General features: G+C 37.7%; 1 protein-coding gene across 1 annotated transcript; it reads right to left on the reverse strand.

Moving 5' to 3' along the window:
* Nucleotides 1-6,777: 6,777 nt before the first annotated feature.
* Nucleotides 6,778-7,461, reverse strand: LOC129493032 (large ribosomal subunit protein eL14-like). Its single transcript, XM_055298669.2, has one exon. It carries the CDS (start codon nucleotides 7,441-7,443, stop codon nucleotides 6,814-6,816), a length of 630 nt encoding a protein of 209 aa, XP_055154644.1. The 5' UTR covers nucleotides 7,444-7,461; the 3' UTR covers nucleotides 6,778-6,813.
* Nucleotides 7,462-12,061: the final 4,600 nt, after the last annotated feature.

Raw genomic sequence — 12,061 nt, forward strand, 5'->3', positions numbered from 1 at the left:
TCTGCCCTTGTGACCCCAAGAAATGCTGTCAGTAGTGATTTGCGAACTTCCTAGGGACAGAGCACTAGCTGGCCAGCCCATGTAGGTGCAACAACACTTCCCACAGGCCCGAGCTGAGACAGCATGTACCACAGTGGTTGTGCACCTGGTGGGGGCCACTGCCCTACCTGGGGAACCTCAGCCCTTGTGTCAGTACATCACTAGATCCCCTGCAAACATACCCCACAGCCCACTCTGACTTCGGAAACCCAACAGAGAACCAGTGGGCTCCAGGGGAGCTATGGGATCCCCAGAGATTTAACCCATGGTGTAGATCTAACCCCTTGGCGATGAAGGAGTACAGCACACCAAAGCCCCTCTTGGAACAAAGGAAACATGGGCATAGCACCAATTGCTGAAGGTTGTTGCACCATTGGACAGAAACAGAAGTGAAGAGGGGAATAATCCCCACTCCCCCTGTCAACTTTTGTGGGTGGTGCAGAGACCCTCCAGGTTGAAGAGTCCACCTGAAGAGAGCCTTCCCAGCATTTTTTTGCAGTGGCTGCACCTGCATTGAAATTGAGCTTGTGCTGCTAGGACATACACAAAGGACAAGGCCCATCCTGCACTCCCTGCACCAAACAGCAGTGTCCTGGCAATGGAGGGCAAACAAGATGCAGACCTGTCTGCACTGGGCTGGGAAATCCCAGCCCAGTTTGGTCATAGCTGCTAGAGAGGGACTTCAGTCCCCAGTCACAATGTGGCAGAAGCCAAAGGACGATGTCTATATGAGGTGAATGATGTGAGCCCTATGACAGGGGCATGGTAGGAGAGTGGATCACATTCCGGACTGCTCAGGATGAGGAGCTGGTGCAACCCTCCCACCCTGCCCTTACTCCTGAGACCTAAGCGCACCCTAACACATCTTCCCCACCATTTCCCATCAGGGCAGGTGCCTCCAGTCATTATTGGGCTACACCAGGTAGAGCTGGCTCTTAGTCTCAGGCGCCACCCACTGGTATGAACACTGTACCACACCACCAAATTTAAAAAACAAACCAGTGATAGTGTACAAGATACACTCCTGAGACCTCCACACTCAGTCTCTCAGAGCTAAGCGTGTTGGCTCATTTATCCAATACATTGCTATAACAAGCAGCATTTGAGAAAGCCACTGCCTAAAAGTATCCACAACCAAGAAACCCATAGAGAGCCCACTGAAAGCACCAAGAAAAGAAAACACATGATCATACACAACATACACCACAGTCATAACCTCAAGGGAAAAATAATAAAAAATTTAAAAATCTCGTCTAAACAACAGAATATTCAAAAATAAGAAGCAACTGCTCCTTCAGTTGATAAGGAATGAGTACAAGAACTCTGGCAGTGCAAAAAGACAGTGTTTGGGTTTGTTTTTTTTTTTTTAAGTTCCAGGGTATACGTGTCGGATGTGCAGGTTTGTTACATTGGTAAATGTGTGCCATGGTGGTTTGCTGCACCTATCAACACATCACCTAGCATAATTTGCCCAGCATGCATTAGCTATTTTTTCTGATGCTCTCCCTGCCACACACCCTCCCTGAACAGGCCCCAGTGTGTGTTGTTCCCCTCCCTGTGTCCATGTGTTCTCATTGTTCAGCTCCCACTTACAAGTGAGAACATGTGGTGTTTGGTTTTATGTTCTAGTATTAGTTTGCTGAGAATAATGGCTTCCATCTTCATCCATGTCCCTGCAAAGGACATGATCTCATTCCTTTTTATGGACACATAGTATTCCACAGTGTATATATACAACATTTTCTTTATCCAGTCTATTATTGATGGGCATTTGGATAGATTCCATGTCTTTGCTATTGTGAATAGTGGAGCAATGAACACACACATGCAAATATCTTTATAATAGAATGATTTTTGTTCCTATGGTTATATATCCAGTAATGGGATTGCTGGGTTAAATGGTATTTCCGGTTCTAAATCTTTGAGGAATCGCCACAGTCTTCCACAATGGATGAACTAATTTACATTCCTGCTAACAGTGTAAAAGTGTTCCTATTTCTCCACAACCTCTCCAGCCTCTGTTGTTTCTTGACTTTTTAATAATCACTATTTTGACTGACATGGGATGGTGTCTCACTGCGGTTTTGATTTGCATTTCTGTAATGATCAGTGATGTTGAGCTTTTTTTCGTATGTTTGTTGGTTGCAAGTATGTCTTCTTTTGAGAAGTGTCTGTTCGTGTCCTTTGCCCACTTTTTAATACGGTTGTTTGTTTTTTTCTTGTAAATTTGCTTAAGTTTCTTCTAGATTCTGGATAGCTGACGAAGGTCAGACTAATAGATGGCAAAATTTTTCTCCATTCTGTAGGTTGTCTGTTCACTCTGATGGTAGTTTCAAAACAACAGTGTTTTGACACCTCCAAAGGATTGCAGTAGGTCTCAAGCAATGGACCCTAACCAAAATTAAAATTCCCAAATCACAAATAAAGAATTAAAAGTATGGATTGCAAGGAAGCTCAATCCAAGAGAAAGTTGAAAATGAACACAAAGAAACAGAAACATGATTTGAATGTAAAATAGAAGATAGCTATATTTAAAAAACAAATACAATTTTTGGAATTATGAAATTCACTAAAGGAATTTCAAAACACAGTTGAAAGCTTCAACAATAGGCTAGATGAAGCAGAAGAAAAAACTTACATCCTAAAGACCAGTCATTTAAATTAACTCAATCAGACAAAAATAAAGAAAAAATAATTTAAAAAATGAAAACACCTTCAAGAAATCTGAAATTGTGTAAAGTGACCAAACTTACAATTTATAGGCATTTCTGAGAGAGAAAAAGAAAAAGTAAGCAATTTGGAAAACATTTGAGTGAATAATTCAGGAAATTTTCTCTAATCTTGCTAGATAGATAGACATATAGATACAAGAAATTCAGAGGAAACCTGTGAGATACTACACAAGATGAACATCATCAAGGCATATAGTCACCAGATTATTCAAGATCAATGCTAAAGAAAAATCTTCAAGGCAGCTAGAGAAAAGGGTCAAATCACCTACAAAGAGAATCCTATCAGACTAACAGCAGACTTCTCAGCAGAAACCTTACAAGCTAGAAGAGATAGGGGGGCTTATCTTTAGCCTTCTTAAAGAAAAAAAAATGCCAGCCAAGAATATTATATCCAGCCAAACAAAGCTTCATAAACAAAGGAGAAATAAAGTTTTTCTGAGACATGCAAGTGCAAAGGGAATTAGTCACCAATTAACTGGTCCTACAAGAAATGCTCAAAGGAGTTGTAACCACAAAAAGGGAAGAACAGTAGTACTTGCTGCCCTAAGAGCATATTCAAATATAAAGTTCACAGATCCTATAAAACAATTACATAATTGAAAGTACAAGGCAAGTAGCTAAAAACACTAAGAAGGAACAAAACCTCATATATCATTATTAACCTTGAATGTAAATGGCCTAAATACTTCACAGAAATAATATAGACTGACAAATTGGAATAAAAACAAGACCCGACCGTCTTCACCCTTCAAGACACCCACCTGATGTGTAAGGACACCCACAGGCCCAAAATAAAGGGATAGAAAATAATACCTCATGCAAATGAAAAACATAAAAGAGCAGGGTTGGTATTCTTGTGTCAGATGCCACAGACTTTAAACTCAAAACAAAAATCCCCCCAAAAAAGGAGAAGAAGACAAAGAAGGGCATTATGTAATGCTAAAGGGTTCAATTCAACAAGATTTAGTTATCCTAAATACATACACACTCAACAGTGGAGTATTCAGATTTCTAAAACAAATACTACTACGTTCAAGAAAAGAGACAGACAACCATAAAATAATGATGGTGAACTTTGACACCCTACTGACAGCATTAGACAGATCATTGAGGAAACTAACAGTGACAACAACAACAACAAAACTCTAGAAGTAAGCTGGTCTCTTGACCAAATGGACTTAACAGACATCTATGGAAAATTCCACCCAACAATTGCAGAATATACATTTTCTCATCTCCACATGGAACATCCTGTAAAATTGAACACATGGTTGGCTATAAAGCAAGTCTCAATAAATTCAAAAACAATAAAAATCATATCAAGTATCCTCTCAGACCACAATGAAATAATATTAGAAATCAATATCAAGAGGAATTCTCAAAATCACACAAGTACATGGAAATTAAGCAACCTCCTCCTGAATGACTTTAGGTAAACCACAAAATTAAGGCAAAAATCAAGAACATTTTTTGAAATAAACAAAAATAGAAACACAACATACGAAAAACAGCATTGAGAGGAAAGTTTATAGTGCTAAATACCTACATCGAAAAGACAGAAAGATCACAAATTAACAACGTGATATCACACCTCAAAGAAACTAGAAAACAAGAACAAGCCAAACCCAAAGCTAGTAGAATAAAATAAATAACAAAGAATAGAGGAGAACTAAATGAAATTGATATCAAAAATCATAAAAAGGTCAACAAAACAAAAGTTTGTTCTTTGAAAGGATAAACAAGATTGATAGACCACTAACTAGATTAACGAGAGAGAGAGAGAGAGAGAGGATTCAAATAAGCACAATAAAAAATGATAAAGGTGACATAACAACTGATACCACAGAAATACAAAGAATTATCAGAGATTACTATCAATTCCTCTATGCACACAACCTAGAAAACTTAGGGAAAATGTATAAATTCTTGAAAACACAATCTCTCAAGATTGAATAAAAAAGAAATTGAAGTCCTAAAGACACCAATAAAGAGTTAAGAAATAGAATCAATATTTTAAAAAATCTGCCATCCAATAAAAGCCCAGGATCAGATGGATCCACAGCCAAATTCTATCAGAAGTACAAAGTGCTAGCACCAGTATAACTGACACTGGTCCAAAAATCAAGGAGGAGGGATTCCTCCCTAACTTATTCCATGAAACCAGTAGCATCCTAATATCAAAATCTGGCAAGGACACAACAGACAAGGAAAACTACAGGCCAATATACCCGATGAACATAGATACAAAAACCTCAGCAAAACATTAGCAAACAGAATCCGGCAGCACATCAAAAAAGATAACTCATCATAATAAAGTAGATTTTATTTCAGGAATGTAATAATATTTCAAAATATGCAAATCAATAAATATGCCTCACCACATAATCAAAAAGTATAAATAAAACCTAATGAGCATCTCAATAGATGCAGAAAAATAATTTCATAAAATCCAACATCCCTTCATGATATAAACCTTCAAGAAACCAGGCATTAGAGGAATGTACCTCAATTATTAGAGCTATATACCACAAACCCACAGCCATCATCATATGGAATGAGGAAACACTGAAAGCATTTTCCCTAAGAATTCAAGATGAGGGTTTCCACTCTCACCACTTCTTTTCAACACAGTACTGGAAGCCCTAGCCAGAGCAATTAGTCAAGAAAAAGAAATAAAGTCATCCAAATTGGAAAAGAAGAGTTCAAAATTATCTCTGTTCACTGATGACATAATCTTACATGCAAAAGAATCCTAAAGATTTCTTCAAAAGACTCTTGAACCTGACAAACAACTTCAGTAAAGTTTCAGGATACAAAATTAACAAACAAAAATCAGTTGCATTTTTACACATCAACAATGCTCAAGCTGAGAACCACATCAAGAACTCAATATAATTTATAATAAACAAAAAATAAAATACCCAGGAATATATTTAACCAGGGAGGTGAAAGATATTTACAAGAAGAACTACAAAGCACTGATGAAGGAAATCTTAGATGACACAAACCAATGGTAAAACATTCTATAGTAAGAACCAATATCGTTAAAATGACTATACTTCCCAAAGCAATCTAAAGATTTAATGCAATTCCTATCAAGTTACCAATGTTATTTTTGACAGAATTAGGAAAAATAATTCCAAAATTCATATACAACTCAAAAAGAGCCTGAATAGACAGAGCATTATTAAACAAAAAGGACAAAGCTGGAGGCATCACCTCACCTGATTTCAAACCATACTACAAGGAAATAGAACCAAAACAGCATGATGCTGGCACAAAAGTAGACACACAGGTCAATTGTTTAAACAGAATATAGAACTCAGAAATAAAGCCACATGCCTACAATCAAATGGTATTCAACAAAGTCAACAAAAACAAACCATGGGAAAAAAAGATATCTTATTCAATAAATGATGCTTGGGAAACTGGCTAGCCATATGCAGAAGAATGAAGTTAGACCCCTGTCTCTCACCATATACAAAAATTAACTCAATATAGATTAAAGACTTACATGTGAGGCTTGAAAATATAAAAATCCTAGTAGAAAATCTAGAAAACCTCTTCTGAACATTGGCCTAGGTAAAGAATTTATGACTAAGACCTCACAAGCAAATGCAACAAAAACAAAAATAGACAAATGAGACTTAAAGAGCTTCTGCACAGCAAAAGAAACAATCAACAAGAGTAAACAGACAACTTACAGAATGGGAGAAACTGTTTGAAAACTAGGCATCCAGCAAAGGACTAATATCCAGAATTCATAAAGAACTTAACAACAACAAAAATAACCACATTAAAAAGTGGGCAAAGGACATGAACGGACACTTCTTAAAAGAAGACACACATATGGCCAACAAACGTATGAAAAAAATGCTATCACTAATTGTGAGAGAAATACAAATTAAACCCACAACGAGATATCATCTCACAGCAGTCAGAAAGGCTATTATTATTATTATTATTATTTTTTTTTTTTTTTTTTTTTTTTTTTTTTGCCAACACGTCAAAAAGAACCTTTATTACTTTTTATGATTGCCACTTATGCTTTCTTGCCAGATGCCTTTGGAGCAGGTGCTTTCTGGGCTGGAGCTTTTTGACCCTTCTGAGCTTTTGGAGCAGGCGCTGCTTTCTGGCCTGTGGCTTTCTGGGCAGGAACCTTCTGGGCTGGAGCCTTTTTACTCGCGGTGGTCATCTTTTTTGCTGGAACTTTAGCAGCAGCTGCAGCAGTACCCTTAGTACCAGGTGCTTTTTTGGGAGAAGCTTTCAGGAGAGCTGCCTTTTGAAGCTTCTTAACTTCATTCTTGATTATTCTGTTCATTTTCTTTGCCTTCATAACTTTAAAACGATCAAAATCTGTCATCTTTGCTTTCCTTTCTCTGGCTTCAATCTTCTTGGCCCATCGTGTGGCTGCCCATTTTGTATTGATGTCTGCCTTCTGCCAGGCTTGTCGGACATACTTCTGGCGGGCACTGTGCAGAAACTTCAGGATGAAATCAGTGAGCTGCATGCACTTGAAAGGCATGGCCTGTCTCCTCACTTGAGTGCAAGGTCCATCGACCAAAGCCCTGTTCTGATCAATAACATCTACAATCGCGACCAATTTTCCGGCATGAGGTCCAAAGGAGACGTAGGCCACCCGGCCAACCTCCACGAAGCGCCTAAATACCATGTTAGCGGCGTTGGGCGAGAAGGCGAAAGGCTATTATTAAAAGACCAAAAAAATAACAGATTTTGGTGAGGCTATGGAGAAAAGAGTACACCTATACAAGGCTGATGGGAATGTAAATTAGTTCAACCCCCATGGAAATCAGTATGGATATTTCTCAAAGCACTAAAAATAGAACTACAATTTCATGCAGAAGTCCCACTCCTGAATATCTACCTGAAGAAAAGAAATTTCTTCCTCAAGAAGACATCTGCACTTTTATGTTTATCGCAGCATTATTCACAATAGCAAAGTCATGAAATCAAACTAAGTGTTACCAATATTTGACTGGATAAAGAAAGCGTGGTATATATACACCACAGAATACTATGTATCCATAATGAAGAATGAAATTATGTCATTCACAGCAACATGGATGGAGCTAGAGTCATTACCCTAACTGAAGTAACTCAGGAACAGAAAATCAAATACAGCATGTTCTTACTTATAAATGGGATCTAAACAGCGGGTAAGCATGGAAAAAAAGTCCAAAAATAATAAATTCTGGGGACCCCAAAAGGGAATGGTGGGAGGGAGGTGAGGGTTAAAAATTACCTACTAGGTACAAATTCACTATCTAGATGATGAGTTCACTAGAAGCCCAAACCTCACCATTACATAATGTGCCCATGTAACACACTTACATATGTACCCTCTAAATCTAAAATAAAATTAGAATTAAAGAATTATGGTTAAGGATTGTAGAGAAAATATGTTTAAATTGATCATATCAACACAAAAGGAGCTAAAACATACAATAAGTTATTTTTAAAGAACAGCCTTTTTTTTTTTTTTTTTTTTTGACAGAGTCTTGCTCTGTTGCCCAGGCTGGAATGCAGTGGCAGGTCTCTGCTCACTGCAACCTCTGCCTCCTGGGGTCAAGCGATTCTCTTGCCTCAGCCACCCGAGTAGCTGGGATTACCGGCATGCACCACCATGCCCAGCTAATTTTTGTGTTTATTTTAAATAAAGACGTGGTTTCACCATGTTGACCAGGCTAGTCTTGAACTTCTGACCTCAGGTGATCCTCCCGCCTCTGCCTCCCAAAGTGCTGGGTCTACACGGATGAGCCACTGTGCCTGGCAAAGAATAGGCATGTTTGAAAAATAACTAAATAAAACTACCGGGAAAACAATGTGATTTTTTAAAAAGACCTGTTAAAGGCAGACTAGGTGCAGCTAAAGGAAGAATCTCTGAACTAGAATATGGATTTTAGGAATTACCCAGAATGCCATCAAATAGACAGAAAAAGATTAAAAACTCGGAAGAGAGACTGGACACTGGAAAAGAGTGAGATCACCAAATACAAACATGAACTAGTGATTTGTTAATTAAGTAACAACATTGTTAACTTGTTAGTGAAGTAATGAAATTATTCAATATTTGTTTACCAGTGTGGTAGAGCCAATATATGAAGGGAATTTCTCAAGAGTGATAAAAGACATGAACACTTTTATATTAAAAGCAACAATTATCTGGGTCTCAAGCAGGATAAATAAGAACAAATCCATACTTGTAAATATTGTAATAAACTGTAAAAATACCAAATACTAAAAGAAAATCTTGACAGTAAGTGGAGACAAAAAGTACATTATATATAGAACACACCGAAACTTCTCAAAAGAGAAAAAGACCAGATGTTATAGATCAAATGGTGTTTCTCAAAAATTCATATGTTGAAGTCCTAACTCCCATTACCTCAGGATGTAATCGTATTTGAAATAGAGTAATTGAAGATGTAATTAGTTAAGAAAAGGTCATCCTAGAGCAGCATGGTTTTCTAATCCAGTATGACTAGTGGCCTTATGAAAGGGAAAATTTGGATTTAGATAGGCAGAGTGTCCAGGAATATGATGTGAAAAGAGAAGCACAAAATTGCTATCTACAAGCCAAAGAGAGGAGTCTAGAACAGAGCCTTCCTTCATATCCCTCAGAAGAAACCAATCTCTGTGACACCTTGATTTGGGACTTCTAGCCTCCTGAACCACGTGGCAATATATTTCTATTGTTTAAGAAAAAATAACCCCACAATGTGACATGTTACACAGCATGAAAGTCCCACGTTATTGACTTAACATGCACCGTGCCTGACAGAAAGGACATATTCATAGCGAATACTCATCAACTTTTTGTAAGTCCCTGGCTGGTGACAATATAATAACAGGTCTATTACTATCTTGGCATTAAGGACTTAGGCTAAATGATTCAGTTTAGGACACTGAAAATCAGAACTTTATTACTCTCCATGATGCTGAAAGAGGGGAAAATGGCAAAGCCATCTTTTATATTTCAGGGTTGTGGGGAAAAAGAGAGATAATGAGATACTATCAGAAGATGGAATCAAATGCTTTTGAAAATGTTTTCCCCTGAGACACAGAAATAAAACATTTTAACAGGTTGTCTTCTCACCGTTTTGATGATTTCATTTAATTTAGCATAGCAAAGAAATAAAAAACCTTGTAAAGATTTCTAGGCTGGGCACAGTGGCACACACCTGTAATCCCAACACTTTGGAAGGCCGAGGCATGTGGATCACCTGAGATCAGGAGTTCAAGACCAGCCTGGCCAACATGGTGAAACCCTGTCTCTACTAAAAATACAAAAATTTGCTGGGCATGGTGGTACATGCCTGTAATCCCAGCTACTCAGGAGACTGAGGCACAAGAATCTCTTGAACCTGGGAGGCGAAGCTTGAAGTGAACCGAGATCTCGCCACCACACTCCAGGCCGGATGACAGAGCGAGACTCTGTCTTTTTTTTTTTTTTTTTAAAGAATTCTGAAACTATTAAAAATTATAAGGAAGAAAACAGAAATCAGCTATTACTATTATAATATGTTGTCTCTTTGATTGTCTCTGGGTGAGAACCTGAACAGCATAGACCTTGGAGCCAGATTCCCTAGGCTGGAGCAAAAGCTTGGCAAACTTACTAACCTCTGGTAACTTTACTTAATTTCACTGTGTCAGTATTTTTCCCACCTGTAAACTGGGGTTAATAACAGCACCCACCTCTTAGGACTGTTATTAAATCTAAATAAGTTAATATTTGAAAGGGCTTACAGCAGTACCAAACATATTACAAGAGCAATGAAAGGCCTGGAGTGGTGGCTCACACCTGTAATCCCAGCACTTTGGGAGGCTGAGGCAGGTGGATCACTTGAGCTCAGGAGTTCGAGACCAGCCTGGCCAACATGGTGAAATCCTGTCTCTACTAAAAATACAAAAATTAGCTGGGTGTGATGGCATGCACCTAGAGTCGCCTGTAGTCCCAGCTACTGGGGAGGCTGAGGCATGAGAATTGCTTGAATCCAGATGGCAGAGGTTGCAGCGAGCTGAGATCCCGCCACTGCACTCCAGCCTGCGTGACAGAGTAAGACTTGATTTCAAAAAACAAAAAAAAAAGAAAGCAATGAAAGTGATAAATATAATAATAATAAAAGATGACATTAAATATGGTAAATTACAATATTGTTGCCAAGTATTCTAACCATTCAATTCTGGTATCCATGAGAGCATGTGCTTCTTCCTCTCATTGCAATGGGCTTTCAGTATCCTCTGTGGGAGGACAATACTGCCCTGTCCATCTAAACTTGCTTTGCATAATGAAATGTCAGCAGAAACAATATACGCCATACTTAACCAGGATCTAAAATGCCATGTATGTTTATTCCAACTCTTGTACTTTTTCTTCTACCACTACAATGGCATGTCTGAAATAGGGACTGTTATTTGGCCCATATCCATCGCAGACAAATAGCATGAGCAGAAAATAAATATTTGTTGTGGTAAGCCATTTAGATTTGTGAAGTCCTCCATTACTCCAACAAAGTTGACAAGTACAATACACAGATAGCTAAATGAATCAATAAATAAACGAATTCTATTAGCATGTAGGTAAATTTCAAAATAAATCACCTTTGATTATTTACATATTTAATTTCTTTAATAATCTCAAATTTTACATATCTATAATCTTTAGCATGCTTTCCTTCCACTTAGCTTATGAGTTCATTTAGCTTATATGTGAAGTTCCCAACAGCATTAAATAGCCTTTGAAAACCTTACGGCTTATAAGTAAGTTGAAATAGCCACTGGGAGCCTATACGTGACAATAAAAACAATAACAACTATTGAATTAAAGTTTTCTAACAATGAAACTGTAAAATGTACATGTAATGTATTTAAACAGAATCTTGTAAACCCAAATAACGTTTCTCAGGAAGTGAGGATATACATAATTTTACTATAATAAAATCAAACGTAGTTCATCCCTGTGAATATGGAGCATAGCATTATCATTCAGGGTATCCATCACCTAAATGTCACAACGCTACCTGTAAGCATGTCTTTAAGGACACCTACTGCTATGAAAACAACATATTTGGAAGCATGTTCCATGAAATGCTTGTTCTACAGCATGCCAAAAATAACAACCAAAAAAATCAAGAAATTCCATAGCAAAAATGTTTTAAAAAATCTTGGTAAAAACAATGCTTGATACAATTCTTCACTCTAAAATTTTAAGGACCTGTTGAGAAATCAAAATTTCATGAATTGGTAAGAAAAGATATTCCACAAGGAAA

This window comes from Symphalangus syndactylus, chromosome 11 (genome assembly GCF_028878055.3).
Source record: "Symphalangus syndactylus isolate Jambi chromosome 11, NHGRI_mSymSyn1-v2.1_pri, whole genome shotgun sequence".
Taxonomy (NCBI): domain Eukaryota; kingdom Metazoa; phylum Chordata; class Mammalia; order Primates; family Hylobatidae; genus Symphalangus; species Symphalangus syndactylus.

Excerpts from the sequence above, each read along its gene's own strand:
- LOC129493032 (XM_055298669.2), bottom strand. The coding sequence starts at position 7,443 with ATGGTATTTAGGCGCTTCGTGGAGGTTGGCCGGGTGGCCTACGTCTCC.